The sequence below is a fragment of the Polypterus senegalus genome, chromosome 16 (genome assembly GCF_016835505.1).
Source record: "Polypterus senegalus isolate Bchr_013 chromosome 16, ASM1683550v1, whole genome shotgun sequence".
Lineage (NCBI taxonomy): Eukaryota > Metazoa > Chordata > Cladistia > Polypteriformes > Polypteridae > Polypterus > Polypterus senegalus.
Window position 1 is genome coordinate 32,712,956 of NC_053169.1, and position 17,356 is coordinate 32,730,311.

Below are 17,356 nucleotides of genomic sequence, written 5' to 3' on the forward strand. Positions count from 1 at the left end.
TATGTACATGTGATTTCTCAGTTGTTTTATTTTTAATAAATTTGCAAAAACCTCAAGTAAGCTTTTTTCACGTTGTCATTATGGGGTGTTGTGTGTAGAATTCTGAGGAAACAAATGAATTTAATCAATTTTGGAATAAGGCTGTAACATAAAATGTGAAAAAAGTGATGCGCTGTGAATACTTTCCGGGTGCACTGTATATCTGTGGTTATAAACACGTATGCTGGGATTGGTAACATGATGAATCACACACCTATCAGCCTATAAGATTTTAAACATTAGATGCATGGCACAGTTCTGATTCCCTTAAACCCTTATTTAATTATTGATGTATTATTATCTGTTTTAAGTTTTTTTTTATTTTTTGTTTAATTTAAATAGTCAGTTTTGTACAACCCTTTTGGACCATCTTTAGTTCTTTTGTAAGTTGCTTAGCTAATAAATATAAATGTACACCTCTTTGATAGTACAGGGTGGGTCAAAATTATGTTAACACTAATGAATTATTTTTATCTCCACCACACCTTTCCAGGTCGATGGATAGGTCACGGTGGACCATTGCCATGGCCTCCACACTCCCCTGATTTGAGACCCTGTGATTTCTGGTTATGGGGTATGGTGAAGGAGTGCGTGTATAGCAGGAAAATTCATGATATCAATGACTTGAAGTACAGAATACAGACTGTGGTATCATCTATTCCCTGCGAAATGAGTGTTTGGGCTTTAAATGGTACTGTTGCTCGTTGGTTTTTGTGTGTTCAACATAATGGCGAACAGGTTCAGACATTCCTGTAAATCATCTTGCACATATGAAGTATGTTTTGTGAATAAATTGTTTCTGCCATTGAAATGTTAACATAATTTTGACTCACCCTAACTTACATTGTTTGTTTACATGTGCTAGTTTTAGATATGATGGTTTTAGTTGTCCAAGTTGTACTGTGATGTGTGGTATAAAACGTTCAACCGATTTAATCCAAATGTGAAAAATACAGGATATTTTTTACAACTTAATATCAAGCAGTGAACAATAAGAGAATACAACTCATTAATTTGAATTGCTCATTCACTGGGTTCAGATTGGCTACCTGGGATATTGGAGTGTTTTTTGGGTAAACATCTTAGCTCAGAAAGAGGCATTAAGACTCCTGTCACTGTTTTTAAGGAATTACTGGAGAAAAGGCATGGATGAAGGTAGAGAGGAAATTAAACCAGACAAGGAAATAAATCTGTTAAGCAGTGGAGTCCAGTTGATGGGGGGCCACCAAGTTCCTTCTTTAATCACCCTTTTGACAGTCTCGGTTAAGCAATAGCCTATTAAAAAAATTTAAAATAAAAAAAAACATCTGCAGAAACATTGTGAAACTGTGGGTGATACTTGCCTAGATATCATAAGATATAACAGTAGATTGTAGCTTCGCAAATCCATGGAGGGACGCAGTGGGTGCAGGTTTTTGCCCCAACCAAGTCTTGCTTTTAATTGGACCTCCAGTCTTAATAAAGAACACTGCTATTGATTGCATTGGAAATTGATAATATATAATCAATAATTTTAATAGTCAATAATATTTGCCTTTTATGAGGATTGTAAAAATATGATTACATTTTCCAGATTTTCCTCTGTTACTTATTTTGAAATTCATGAAATAAAATATACATTTCACATTGAATTGTCTTTCTGGCTGCAAAATGAGAGTAGGAAAAGAGCAGCTAATTGTCGGAGGAATTTAATTAGAAATTGTATTATTTTCTCATATAGCATCAATTAACAAAAGAGTACACATAGGTACAAATAGCAGGAACAGCTACTTTATTGCCATTTCTGCTCATTTGATCATTAGCCATCCCTAGAATAAAAAATACAAGGTTTAAAAATAAACAACACAACCAAATATTAAAAAGAGAGACTGGACTAGCTATGTTACACTTGTGAAATTCTTTAAAAAGGTAAATTTTGCATTGAAATGAAATAAATAATTGAACATTTAATTAAGAGGAAGAAAAACCTGAAGCAATTATCCTCCATGTGGAACCTATAGTTGTCCATGTACTGAATTGAGTAGCCTGGCATTAGACTCCGGTTTCCACCACCCTTTTTGGCTGCCTTCATCTATTTACAGTAGCTGAAAGTCTATGTTAAAACCATCCATCCATCCATCCGTTATCCAACCCGCTATATCCTAACTACAGGGTCATGGGGGTCTGCTGGAGCCAATCCCAGCCAACACAGGGCGCAAGGCAGGAAACCAACCCCGGGCAGGGCACCAGCCCACCGCAGGGTGCGCACACACACACCAAGCACACACTAGGGACAATTTAGAATCGCCAGTGCACGTAACCTGCATGTCTTTGGACTGTGGGAGGAAACTGGAGCACCCGGAAGAAACCCCCGCAGACACTGGGAAAAAAATGCAAACTCCACGCAGGGAGGACCCGGGAAGTGAACCGGGGTCGCTACCCACTTTGCCACCGTGCCGCCCCTATGTCAAAACCTTCCGAGAGTAAATAACATCAACAAGTTTCAAGCGCTAGGTATATCTTTATCTTACATATACTAATGAGCATTACAGCAATGAGTCTAAGATGAGACAAAATGCATTATGGGACCTCACAAATGGCTCCCTAGTCCACAAAATGTAAGCAAGTTGCATGCAATTGCAAAACATAGAATCACCATAGCAGAATTTATTATTCAGCAAGGCAATTTACCAAAATACACTCCTAAAGCATTGTCTAGAAACTAGAAGGTGTTTCATATTAGCATGTTAAGAAGAAAAAGTATAGATAAAACATTATAAAAGCATCCATTTGTCACTGTCAAGCCAACTTATTCCAGTTCAGCGTTTTGGGAGCTGGAAGATAATTGCAAATAAATGCAGCAAAACTACAGGAATAACGGTAAGATTCATAAACAAGACAGATGATGTTTTTGTTTATTTTCAGCTTTGTTACAACATTTCTTCAAGTTGCCATAGACTTACCTACATTACAGATAAGTGAACAAAACTACCTTAGTGCTTAGCATGCAGAACCCAATTACATTTTCTGAAGACTACAAATTAAGTAATAAAACCTAAAGACTATACATCAAACACGTGCAAAGGAAATGACATTTAGAAAGAATACAAAAGTCATTAAAGGCTGAAAAATCACTTCACAGCACAGCACTTACAGTATGTTAAAGCCTCCAGTTTACAGTAATGACAAGGATAGTGTGGAGAGGAAAAGGAATATAAAAAACAATTTGCACTGTAAAAAATAAGGTAAATGGAATACCCTAAAAAAGGAGGCAGCATTTTCCCACTTTATTAGGGTAAATTCAGTCCTCTGCTTTACTGAGAAAATAAAACCCACATTTAGTATATTGTAAACACCCAAAGAAATCAGGAAACGCAAATTTTGCATGTCAAAGTCTCAAAGGTAAATCAGATGAAGACTACTGAATTATACTTTGTATATATTACTGCTGTATCATATACTGAGGTACTCAACTCTGGACCCGGAGGCCAGCAGTGGCTGCAGGTTTTCACTTAACCAAATTTTTATTAGAACCCATTTATTTACTACTAAAGCAATAACTTGTTTGTTATGATTCAGACCCCTTAAATGCCTATTGTAGTTTTAAAATACTTGCATTAAGGGTCTTATTGTTGCCTGTTTTCTTAACCACCCATTAGCTAATAGTGAGGGGCAAATCACAAAGGAACTACCAGCTCTCCATCTAACGTGCTTCCATTTCAACTTGTGCATCATGAAATATCTGTGTTAATACAATGTTTTGAAATAAAAGAGATAGAAGGGCACAAAATATATGGATAATGTTCTCAGGAAATGAATTTATCTTGTAAGAATGAAAACACTATCAAGCCATATAATTAATATCATGTTTCATTAATCTGCTAGGCCTGGCTTCTAATTACAAATCTGTTTTTGAATAAAAACTTGCATCCACTGCGGCCCTCCAGGACCGGGCTTGAGTACCCCTGCTCAAAGATATTTGGTGCTATTTGTACTATTTACTTCTAACAATTTTTATTATGTAGGCAATTATTTCACCTTTATTTAAGATCTTAAAGATTCATGGAACTAACTAATCCAGGACAATGTCACCTATCCCAGCAAGCATAGGGCACAGGTAGAAGCAATTCCTGAACAGTGTGCCAGCCTTCTTGGCGTAAACAGACACACACATACAAACACCCACCCACTATGGCCAATTTATAGGACACTTATATGAAACCAGAGTTGGCACCAGCACTACCACTGCACCTGTGTGTCACAGGATATATTCTGGAAAGGCATTCCAAAATAATTGGTTTTGTTCATAATGTTTAGTCAAAACATTTAGGAAAGCATAACCACAGATGGGGTAGCACAGTGTTGCATTGGTAGTGCGGTTGCCTCACAGTAAGGACGGTAGGGTTTGCAAACCAGTTGCTCCCCGTATGGAGTCTGCATGTTCTCCTGTGTCTGAGTGGATTTTCTCCAGGTTCTCCAGTTTCCTCCCATGGTCCAAAGAAACGAAGGTTAGATGGTAAGCGATGTTGGCCCTAGTGTATGTTTATGTGTGTGTGTCTGTGTGTTAACCCTTCAATGGATTAGCAACCTGTTGAGGTGTTGTTCCTGCCTTGCTGGGATAGCTGTCATGTGGCCCTGTCCCTGCATAAGTGGGTATAGGAAATGGATGAAAGGATTGATCGTTCTACCATGAAGTATCAAGCTCTAATAAAGTAGAAATAATTACCTAAAAAATGAAGAGTGCTAGAAGCAAATAGTAACTCATATCATAATGCAATTTTGCATATGATACAAAAGTAAAATATATTAAATACAATTATGTAATCTTTATCTGATTTACATTTTTGACTTTGTCATGGAAATTTTGCAATATTAGGTGGAATTTATTTGATTTACTTTGATGTGTTTAATACACTAAATTTGGGTTTTCTTTATAGATAGATAGATAGATAGATAGATAGATAGATAGATAGATAGATAGATACTTTATTAATCCCAAGGGGAAATTCACATAATCCAGCAGTAGTATACTGATACAAAGAAACAATATTCAATTAAATAGTAATAAAAATGAAAAAAAATACAAATAAAAATAAATAAATAAATAAAAAAGCAGACAATAACTGAGTAATGATATTTGTTACATAAATAAATTACTATTATAAAATATAAAACATTTAAAAATCTGTGGTTCGGCTAATAGGAATATCCTCTTTAAAAAAAGATTCAGTTTGTCCTAACACACTCATTTGCCTGGAGGTAAACAAAAGTATTTTACCTTTCGTTTCTGAAGTGGAATTTAGGCAAGTACGTAAAAATGCATGTATTATCCATCCCGCTATATTCTAACTACAGGGTCAAGGGGGTCTGCTGGAGCCAATCCCAGCCAACGCAGGGCGCAAGGCAGGAAACAAACCCCGGGCAGGGCGCCAGCCCAGCGCAGTGCATGTATTATCTTTTATGAAATTGGGGATCCGGGACATAAAATGAACTATAAGTAAAATAGCAAAATAATCAGTAGTCCGGATTCCGGACATATTTCCAGTCCCAAAGGTTTGGACATTTCTTCGAGTCAGGCTAATGTTGTCATGGGTGTGCAGTCCCTGTGCTCCCCGAGGACGTGACATCCTGGTAGTTCTCCGGAGATATTGTACTTACCAATAAAATACTTTAAGCTCCTATCTCCCAATTAAAAGCATAACTCCTAATTAAATTGCAAAAAAAAATAAAAAATAAATACAACAGGTATAGAGATGATAATAGACAACGTGATCTTGTTTTCCACAGCGGATCCCGCATGCACCACAACAAATGAAGCCCGACTCCGCAGTAAATTGCAGTGTCTGGAGTTGCACGGGACGATGAGAAGAGAAACAATGAGCCGCATTTATCCATTCCTTTTATTCATTATTTATTTAGTTTTTTAAATTTTTTAGCACGAGACATGGCATGAACCAACAAGAAACTAGACGCCTATACACCCGAACGAATAACAGTAATTTTTTAAGAATTAGTGACGGTGGGGTTACCAGTTTTGCGATTGCTGAACAATACACACTATTCCACATGTGTCAGATTAAGGGAAAAAACGTTTTTTTTTCACCTATTTGTATGAATAACAAATAAACTGTAATGGCAAACCTAAATATGATTTGAAATTACAGCCCGTTACTAGATACGCACTGTAACCTGCTTGCACCTGCTTGCACCGCTAGCAATAATATCGACAGGTATATTGAAACTCACCTAGTGAGTTAATGTCCATTCTCTGGTCTTCATGCTATTACAAATGTCCTTCCTTTCGTCCACCAATCCAATTTTGAACCTGCTTATTTAGTTGTGGGTCGCGGACAGCCGTCAACTATTCAGGCAGCAATCAATCCTAGACGGGCCGCTACTCCATTACAGGACAAACTTACCCACACCCATGGTGAAAATTTCATTCATTCGATTATTTGCCATTTTTAAGAATATTCGTTTGCTTTTATTTTTAAACAAACTGTTACACGCAGTCAAAATAAGTGTACTCACCCATAAAGGAGCTGCAACCGCAGGTCTACCAGTTTTTCTTTCACGCTGTATGGTTTCATTGACTTTACGATGGGTGGCTGTACAGTAAGGAGCAACGGACTTACTTTGTCCTTAAAGTGACCGTCATGCGTTGAGGATGCCGGTGAACTCTCACTAGAACTGGGTATACGATCTAACACGATGGGGTTGTACCGTAAAGCGCGAAGGCCACCTGCTACAGAACGGCGATTTGCTCGTGGAGTTGGAAAGTTTAAGACACGCCTACTGAAGCCGTCTTTTTTCAGATTCTGTTGGACTTGACAGGATGTCGGGTTTGTGGTATGATTGTGAAATACCCCTCCCCGAAAGCGCAGAAACACTTCTTCAGTAAAAGCGACTGCCAAAAAAAAAAATCTCCTCTCACTATTTATGCCGACCAACCACGACCAGTCAAACCACTGCCGGATGGCTTTGTTACTGTAAGTAAACAGTGTCCACAGTGATTATCAGTGCCAAAGGAATGTTACCTTCCACTTTAGTTAAGGTGAGTACTGGGCTGTTGCAGGCGGAGAGCGGGGCCACCCTGGCGGAGTGCTTCTTCATCATGAGGAGCCCAGCGCAGAGGAGCTCTCGCCGCTCGGTCGCCTACATCTCTGTAGCCGGAGACGCTGCAGATGTTGCAATCTTAATTTCCAACCCTATTTTGTATCCCTTCCCCGACGGTCTCTCTCTCTCTCACTCTCACTCATACACTCACTCACTCAGTCTCCCTCTCTCTCTCTCTTTCTCTCTCTCTCTCTGCAGCAGTATAGGATTGCTGAGCTGTCATCTGCCACAACATCACGATCTGCTGCAATTCGGTAACGTCACGGGCTTTCCATCCAACCCACACCACCACCTTCACCCCCCCAAACGAAACGCCACCCCTTTCTCCTAATTACACGCATAACGCACAGCGGCTAAACGGGCATCCCTCCTTCCCAGGGACGCAACGTGTTCCTGTTAAGCATTCTAGCCATGGAGAATGAACGCATATTCACGTGGCCGCAAAAATTAATCACAGTGCAAATCTAAAAGGATTACCTGCGAAAGTAAAATGCAACCTTAGAGTTTTCCCACACGCTGTCTTTTTATGTGCAGTAAAAAAAACACATTTTTGAGAATTACTGTCAGAGTTGACAGATCTTCTCGTAGATGCACCCAGTAGTCTGTACCACAACGCCCCTGAACAGTGTAAAGCAATTAAGGAACAGTAATGATGGCTGGCTGCGTTGGAAGGTGCAGTTACCTCCATTAAATAAATAAAGAGGCTTCCAAAATTGGGAGTGGGCTTCTGCTAGATTTCATTATCTAAGGAGGTTCACGAATTTTAATCACAAACTGAACTTCCCCAGTACAGAGCTTGATGCATTAAGAGGTAACCTGTGGAAATGGCATCACGTTTCCTTGATTTTTCTGTTTTCCCACTTTCTCCCCTGACCCTCCATGTAAAATTCGGGTAGGTCCTTGTGTTACATCATACTACCATCAGACTTCATTATGAACAACAGTAGCATTTTGTCTTTTTCTTCAGTAGGGTTGCGAAGGTACAACTCTTAAAATAACAGCTATTTAATAAGCACTTTACTGGGTTGTATACTGTAAATCCTTGTAGAATCAAAGTTTAACTATGAATCATTTCATTCTATGCAGGGTTCTGTAAATATGAAATTGGTTCTTTGAGCTTTTAAAGAGTTCCTAGCATGTGGACAAAGCAAAGATCTTTAATGTATAGTAGTACTGTATACCTTGTAAGACATCAAAGATCAAGAAAATCTGAACTTAGCCTGTGTTATTGTATGCAGTGAGCTGGGGCGGTCCTAGCCTGTTTGATACCCTGGGCGAACACCCCCTCTGGCGCCAGGCATTCTATTAAACACTGAACAAAATCAGTGCAATAAAACAAACTATTGGAAATGTAATGTCTAACAGAGACAAAATCAAATTTTACATTTATACAGCACCAAAATATTTCATTATAGTGTAAAGAATTTTCACTTTAGTGCCATCTCCAGTCATCAGTTCACCAGGTCACTAATAACTACATAAACCTTTTCTCTCAGAGCTGCAGTCGGTTTATTATTTCGGGTTAACTTTCCCCACCTACCACTCTCCACTACGCGAGTTATTTGCATTAGTAAGTTAGCACACAAACATACATATCCATACAGAAAAACTCTTACTAACTCAAATCATTTTATCAACATGTTCAAAATATCACTGACAATATTGTACTGTTTTAAAGCCTGTAATGTGCACTCCAATTATGGTGAATTTACTAACCTGTGATAAAGAACAGAGCGAGCACAAGCATTGAGCTGGCATCGGCTTCACACAGGAGGATTTATTCTTCCTGTTTGCTGTACTCTGCTCTATGCTGCTCACGCAAGGAGCGCACATCTAATGATTTCTGCGATTTCACACAACCCAGGAAAAATTAATTGTGACATAATGGGCTTGGATTGACAATATTATGAATGAAATGTGCTTTATTTGGAAGCACTCTGCCCCCCTCACCTTTCGACAGGTTGTGTGTGAGACTTCAGCACAGCAGCAGCAGCAAGCAGGTGCATCGAGGGCCCTCGCGCTCACTTCCCATATATATGGGTGTGATAGAATTTAGAAAACACATTGGTGCTAATTATAAGTCTATATCATAATGTCTGGTGCTTTTGTGTTTGTTTGTTTTTATTTTGTTTTATTTTGCGAGCTGGTTATTAGATGCCGTGCCAGCCAGCCAGAGAATCCCTGCCAGCCCGACCCTCTCCTCCCTGTGCGTTAAGCATCAAGCAGCAGGCACACCTCGCAAATGGAGAGCGCCCTTACTCCCCGCAAATGGACAATAGAAAACCGATTGGTGCCCATGTAATCCCAAAAGTGTGCTGGCATGATGTGGGGTAAAAAATTTTTTTTTTCTGATGCCCAAGATGCCACCCCCACCACAATGCTGCCCTGGGCAACAGCCCATGTTGCCCATTTCAAAAACCGCCACTGGCAGTGAGAGTCCTGTTACAATCATGAGGCCATTAGTATGTCTGTTATTATCTATTCATGGTTATGTATGGATCCTGTTACAAATCTAAATAAATGAAGATTCTTTCTGGAACCTTCATGTGAATGGTTCTGTTGAGCACCAAAAATGGTTACCGCATCACTTTGCAGAACCACTTGCACTTTTATTTTTAAGAGTGAAAAGTCGAAATCTCCCCGTCATTAAGCCAGTTTCCTCCATTTTGAAAAACTGAATTTCTTAAGTATTGATTACTACACACTTAATAAACACTGTTGTAAAATATTTAAAAGAGTGTTTTGTTGTAAAGAAGTGCTTGTCACTTGTACAAGTAAATTACATAGCATGAGATAATTAACTGCCTGGCCCAGGCTACAACTGTGATGACATTTTCCACATTATTCAAATAAGAAATCCTTTTGTTATCAGGTTAAAATATATAACATAATGCTAATTAAAAAAAACAAAAACTCAGTGAGTGTATTCTTTATTGCTATTACAATTTACTGAAATTACAAATATATAAAACTCTTACAGGAAACACCATTGTAAATATGTAAATGCAGTGTTATGTGTGAACAGTTTCATTTAAAAATAGAATAACTCAATATAGTATTTATCCCAAAATAAAATAATGAACCACAGTTTCTACGCCAGCCAAAAAATTAAAATGCAAAAATTAACCATTCAAATAATAATATGGTTCTGAACATTCTGCTCAATCTCTCCCTGTAGCTTGATGCTTTGGAAGCCATCATTACAAATGGTAATTAGTATACTGAAATATGCAGTGTCAGAACATATGAAATTTGACAAACGAGAGGGGGCTTATTTGTTTAACTAATACCTAAGATCCCCCACTATCTTATCCAGATGTTTTCTAAAGGTTGTCAAGGTTTGTACTTTGACTACGTGTCTCAGTAGTTTGTATCTGACTCCCACAACTCTTTGAGTAAAGAAGAGCTTCCTAGTTTCAGTCCTCAATGCTTTATCTAATCCTTAATTTCCGCTGTTGTCCTAAAGTATGAGATTCACCCTTAAATTGAAGGACTGCTGCTTTATCAAAGCCTTCGAGGATTTTGAAAATTTGGATTAGGTCCCCATGCAGTCTCCTCTGGTCAAGATTCTGTCACAGTACTACATGTTCTTAAGTCCTACGATGTACTTGGTTGCTCTCCTCTTCACAGCTTCAAGTGCTGCTATGTTTCACTAGAACAATATACAGTCTGAGCATAATGTCTCTTGATTTATATTCAACAGTCTTTTATTTGCCTTTTTAATAGTTTCTTCACATTGCTTAGATGATGAAAATGTATCAACATAAACCCCTACATCCTTTTCGCTGTAGGATAGTGTTACCCATCTTGTATTTATCATTTTCATTCCCTTTGCCCACTTGCAGCACTTGGCACTTTTTTACATTAACGTATTTGATTCTAGTTTTGTGAATGTAAGTGGACAGTATCATCTGCAAGCTAGTATCAGATCTAGTTCTGCTTTTCTTGCTTTCTGGATTTTGTTAATTAAGCTAAACAATTATATTAACAGGTTAGTTACAGGCTGCCACTGTCAGACAGTCTGTCAATCCCGGACCGCTCTGAGCACTAACCAATTATACACAACTGTTTATGTGAGGGGGTGTTGCAATGTGAAATATGTTGCTTATTGATGGGTGGTTCTTTCATCAGTCCACAAGAAGGGAACTCACATGTAACAAAATCTTCCTTATTTTTAAGAACTGTGCCATGTTATATTTTTGTTCCTCCATTTTGCACCCCCATGACGCTATTTTGCGCATTTTTCCCCATGGCCCTAATATCTTCCCAGAAATGGGGGGCTTCCCCCTAATCTTTAACCCAGACTTTAGAATTCTTGACAAATATTGTAAAATCCAGTGGACAACACCTTAACTCCTGGGTGGGTTACTGGTGAGGTATGAGGTATCTCCTCACCTGTGTCGCATGGTGACCCTCAGGGTTCTGTTCTGGGGCCATTACTTTTTCTACTTTATATTCTTCCTTTGGGTCAGATTATTCACAGACATGGCCTTAACTTCTACTGTTATGCAGACAATATACAGTTATATCTTAGTACAGTCTTGCCTCCCAGCACACTCACTGACTACATCACTGATCTTAAACTATGAATGGAAAATAACTTTCTCAAACTTAATGCTAATAAAATTGAGGTGTTACTGGTAGGCCAAAACTCCCAACTTTCTAAGGCATCCAGCTTCTCTGTTTCTGTTGATGTTACACTTGTCAAACCTGCTCCTCTTGTCAGAAATCTTGGTGTTTTGTTTGATTCATCACTTAACTTTGAGCTACACATTAGGTCTCTTTCCAAACTTTCATTTTGTCATCTCTGTAACATTGCTTGCCTCTGTCCATTTCTGTCCTTTAATGATGCTCAAACGTGGGCTCATTGTTTCATAATGTCTCGTAATGATTACTGTAATTCCCTCTTCATCAACCTCCCTGCAAAATCTATAGAAGAAGGTACAGTACATTCAGAACTCCGCAGCGAGAGTCCTCACCCACACAAAGCGTTCTGCTCACATCTCCCCTGTTCTCTCCCTGCTTCACTGGTTATCGGTTCCATCAAGGATTAAATTCAAGATTCTGCTTCTCACTTTCAATGGCGAACCCCTCTACCTCACTCAGCTCCTAGCTCCATACACTCCTTGTCGCTCTCTCAGATCCTCGAGCAGTAAACTCCTTACTGCCCCACGCACCAGACTCTCCAACCTGGGAGGCAGGTCCTTCAGTGTTATGGCCCCTCAATTCTGGAAATCTCTTCCTCAGTCTCTCCATGGTTGCTCCTCTTTTTCCACCTTTAAATCTCAACTGAAAACTTTCCTCTTCTACAAACTTTTGTCTTCTCTGTAATTTTTTTTTACTCTGTATGTAAAGTGGCCTTGGGTTTGTGAAAGGCACTCTATAAATGCAACTTATTATTTTTATTATTATTATTATGGCATATGACTTGTCCAGGCCTGGGAGGAGACTGTGAGGAGAATGAAGACAGTAAATCTGAGTGCATGAAGATTGGCTTAGAGGTAGTGGATGTTAGAGATTGGTGGGGAAGTAAGCTGGCAGAAGTGGTAGTGTTTTAGTGTTTGAGTGGTGTTTTTGGCAAATGACACAAGTTTCTATGTCTGATGACTAAAGCAAAATGTATATCTTTATGGCTCCCTCCAGAGGTTTCAAGAACTAAAACAGTCTGATATGTTATATTTACTGTTCTTTTAATTTAACAGCTTTTGAGTGTGCATACCAGGATTTCCATCTCACAGTTTATTAATCGCAGATTGTACATGGATTGAAAGTTGAGCTGTATGTACACCAACATGGGCCATCCTTTTTGCAGTAACACTTTTTTTAGACATAATTGCTACAGCATTAGATTTGTGTCCAGTGTGGAATATTTAGACCCAGACACAAACAGGCAGACACAGAATGTCTCAAAACACACACGTTTATTGCACCACACAATAACACAATGCATTAATCACCATCAAAACAGACCTTTAAACTTCTTTCTATCCTCTCTACCGCCTCCAACTCCTCCCAGGCAAGCTCCGTCCTCTTCCACCCGACTCCGGCTCCCAAGTGGAGTGAGGCGGCCTCCTTTATACTGCACCCGAAGTGCTCCAGGTGCTCCCCGATTAACATCCGGCAGCACTTCCTGGTGTGGCGGAAGTGCTGCACGTGAATTCAACTCCTTCTCTGGCACCATAAAGCCTAAATACTACAATTCTTAATTGAATTTCAAGTATATTTACAATTCAAGTTGTCATCTTCATTATCATGTTTTACTACAAAGTGTAGTGCGACAATATCGTACCCAATTTACAGTTATCCATCCATCCATCCATCCATTATCCAACCCGCCATATCCTAACTACAGGATCATGAGGGTCTGCTGGAGCCAATCTCAGCCAACACAGGGCACAAGGCAGGAAACAAACCCTGGGCAAGGCACCAGCCCACTGCAATTTATAATTATATTCCAAATAAAAAAATAAAATATTTATGGAATCCATTCGTTTTATGAAACTGTTTCATCTCGTTGTAGAGTCTCAGGGAGACAGCACCAATCCTGGCAGTCTTTTTTTTTTTTTAACCTTTTTGTGTAGTTTTACATTGCGTATAATGCTGTTTACTTTCATTTGGCTTAAGGAAGTTTCTGTTTTGGAATATTGAGGTTGTTTCACTGGAGCTTAAGCTAAAAAAGGTAACCTAAACCCTTCTTCCAGAACCAAATTCAACCTGTTTAGTCTCTCACACCTTTTACTTGCCATGAAAACCATTAGACGTTTTTGGCGCTCCATCTGTATTTATTTTAAATTAAATGACTTAGCCTGACATTGTTACAAAGTCAAAGAGAAGTGTCTATTTCGTAAAACTATCATAAACTATTATTATTTATAGACATCCTAAACTGAGAAGAAAAACTCATCATTTTCCTGAGCAGCAGTGGATATCTACCCTAATAAAGGACAAGTGTCTGTGTGTCTATGTATCTATGTCTCTGTCATTTCAACAGATGGTGCATCACAAACAACAACAACTACTTTTAGTATTGAAGACCTGCTTCTCCCCCTCATTCATTGGTCAAGAACCTTATCTTCACTTTAGGTGGGGACTCCCATGAGGCTTTAGTTCCTTGTTTATGATGTGCACTGATTCCAGAAGTAACTACATAATAATACCTTAGCAAAAAACTGAAATGTGGATTATGCATGCAAATAACGAGAGGTTTTTTTTTTAGCTTTTTTTCATGGACGTTTTTCATATCGTTTGCTGTGGTACAGCATTGGTCACTATTGGCTTTTTTATATTAAAACCTTTCTTCTTTTCATTCTGCATAAAAATGTGAGATTAAAAATGTTCTCAGTCACCATGATAAAGTACTTGCGGTAAGTATCATAGAGAAAAGATGTAATTTTTCATTGGCATATTCCTTTACTTAAACCTTATTCCTTTTCATTGATTCTTGTTTTATTTTCTGTTCTTTTCATTGATTCTTGTTATATTTTCCGTTAATTTCATTATTCAGTATTTCATTTGTGATATAAAGTATGCTTAAAGTGGGAATTTTAAGGTTTAGTATTTGAGGTGGTGTGTTAGGATTTTCTCTTGTCTGTCTCTGTTTGGACTCTGTTCACCTTGGATTGCCTTCTCGTTGCTGGAAATTTAGTTTTGCTTTTGTGCTCCACGGAGCTTCATTGTGATTAGAATACTTTTTTGTGAAGAATAAATCTTTTACTTTACAAGATTCAGGGCTTGCACATACTACTAGACTTGATGGTGATATCCACCCTCCATTGGACATTACAGGAAGTGTACTTTGGAATTCTTTAGCACTTGGGACTCTTACTTCACCATATCCAGATTAAGACCCCACAGGTCCATGGGTGACTTAATGAACAGAGCTCCTTAACAGAGAGTTGATCGTACTTTTCACAATGCAGAGCACAGACACACGGTCATTTAATGCAGCACGGTTATTCCAATCCATGCTTTTAGTGTGCAGACATTCGATCATGATATCAGTTCCTCCTTGGTAAGTTCATCATATGGACACTTGATTGTTTCATTGAGGTTGTCCCCCTTGGTGATTTCGGCATGCGAATGCTAGATCGTTTCATCAGGGAAGGAGGGATTTGGTGTCACAGGGCCTTAGGCGTGCACCCATAATGCCCTGATGGTAGTTTCTCCCCTGGGTGCTCCTTAGTATTACCATTACAGAAAGCCCGCATTTTTGCTCCTTGTGTTGACCATTTAAATTTTATCACAGTGTGATGTTTGTGTTTTAGAGATTGTAGTGTCATTTGACCCACAAGTGTTGTTTCTCTTGGCATCTTGGATGTTTCTGTGGTGGTCTGTTGACTTGTGTGCTCAATAATAACTGTGCCATCTCTAAAAATGAACTATATAACTTTCTGTGAATTTTATGCCAATTCAGATACTTGTATTACTCAATCTATTATCATCTTGCCTAAACTGGGGCCCACAGAAAATGAAATATTACTATATACTTCAAAAATTTGATTTATAATATAGCAACAGATTTCAATGCAAGTGCTTTTGACTTAGAGTATCAGACTTGACTGTTATGGCCCTTTTTTCCCACTTTATGTCATGTTCGTGCAGAACTGCTCATTGGTCCCACTGCACAGTTCTATTTTGTTGTTCACTCACAAGCAGGCGTTACCAAAGGCTTAGCCGTCTCCCTTACTCCAGTCAATCACACGATCCCTGAAGTACGCAGGCAAAGGCAGGAGCTCTTGACAGGTGTAACATTTTTTGTTTGTTCGTTGGCAACAAATTATGGCTATAGGAATGATGTCCTGAGGATCAAATATATTTTTGTGATTTATTTTAGAAATGTCAAATGTGTACAGGATTCTCCGTCTAGCTGTCAGTGTTTTTATTGCCGCTGGTTTTCTAATTGGTTTTCTCTTACAGTTCCATTTCTATCAAAGTGATGGCTTGTCTGTCAACAGCAAGTAAAATAAAAGCAGTCACTATTTACATTATACAAATTTGGGAGGAAAAATGGAAATGCTGCCAACATGCACACACTCAAAGTGAAAGTGCAAATACAGTCAACATGAAAATAATCAAAAACCCCTTTGTCTTCTTCTGTTATTTTCATAAATGCTATTGTTTTGTGTAGCAGGTCCAGGGTTCAAGAAGAAGTGCAGTGATTTAGAAATACTGATTTTGAAACAAGACAAACTTTATCAACAGGCACAAGTGAATATTTTTTCATTTTCATGAACCTACCAGGAATGCTGTCAGTAGTTGGTTAGCTGCATCAAACACAAAGCTGTCTCGTAGCTTTAGCGTTAAAATCTTGGACTGCTCTCCTTCTGTGTGGGGTTTACACATTCTCCTTATGTCTATGTGGATGTCAACTTGGGGCACACTTTTTCCTCTGACTTCTCAGAAATATACAGCTTAGGATTATTGGTGACTCTAAATTGACCCATGTCACTGTCTGCATGAGTGTGTCCTGTTATGGACTGTTATACAGTATTTGAAAATTAATAGAAGAATAATTAATGGATTGTTATTGACCTGTGCATTAGAGTTAGTTCACACATGAGATGCAATAAAACATGGTTCTCACGTTTTTCTCATTGAGTAGCTTCAAATCTAGACGTTTTCCTATAATGTACTAAGAAAACTGAGATATGATAAATGAATAACTGAATTATGACATACTCTACAGTAACTAAGTAATCAACAGATTTCTTTCTAGATAAAACCGAGCTAATTGGAAGAAAATAAATGTAAGGGTGCAGATGAAAAAGAAATCCTAACTGTAGCACACAAATCACAACTGATAAATGGTTTACTTATCCATTGGCAGTCATGCTCAAAGCAAAAAAGAAATGAATTTCTATCCAAGTCACAATTGTCTAATTGTGATTTAACTTTTAATATTATTTTGATTTAATGTTTTTTAATTTGACTTCATCCTTCAAAGGGATGACCAAGCAGATATTTTGTGAATGGCAGGGTGTAATAAGAGACACATAGACTAAGTGCGTCATATAAGTCACAGCTACAATAGTCATCATCTTAATACAGTGCTGAGACAGATTTGTATATATTTTAAGTAATTACAAATATAATGTAATATAGCCATACAAATTGCATGGCTCACTATACAGTACTGTAAGAAGGCCAATTTTGTTATTCCTCAAAGACACCATTTCTTACAGGTCTAGACTAGTGATACAAGTAACTGACAGAATATAAAGTA

At 38.3% G+C, this 17,356-nt stretch overlaps 1 protein-coding gene across 3 annotated transcripts in view; it reads right to left on the bottom strand.

The window, feature by feature from the left end:
* Positions 1-17,356, bottom strand: part of slc35f3b (solute carrier family 35 member F3b) — a 436,740-nt gene that overhangs the window by 113,163 nt on the left and 306,221 nt on the right. Inside the window, exon 1 of one of the 3 annotated variants that reach the window (XM_039737730.1) lies at positions 7,056-7,267. The exons of 1 other annotated variant lie outside the window; for it this stretch is intronic. In XM_039737730.1, coding sequence (XP_039593664.1) covers positions 7,056-7,134 — 79 coding nt within the window. In that variant the 5' untranslated portion in view covers positions 7,135-7,267. Of the gene's footprint in view, positions 1-6,549; positions 6,905-7,055; positions 7,268-17,356 lie in introns of those variants that run through there. One more of the 3 variants, XM_039737731.1, reaches the window with a different exon arrangement.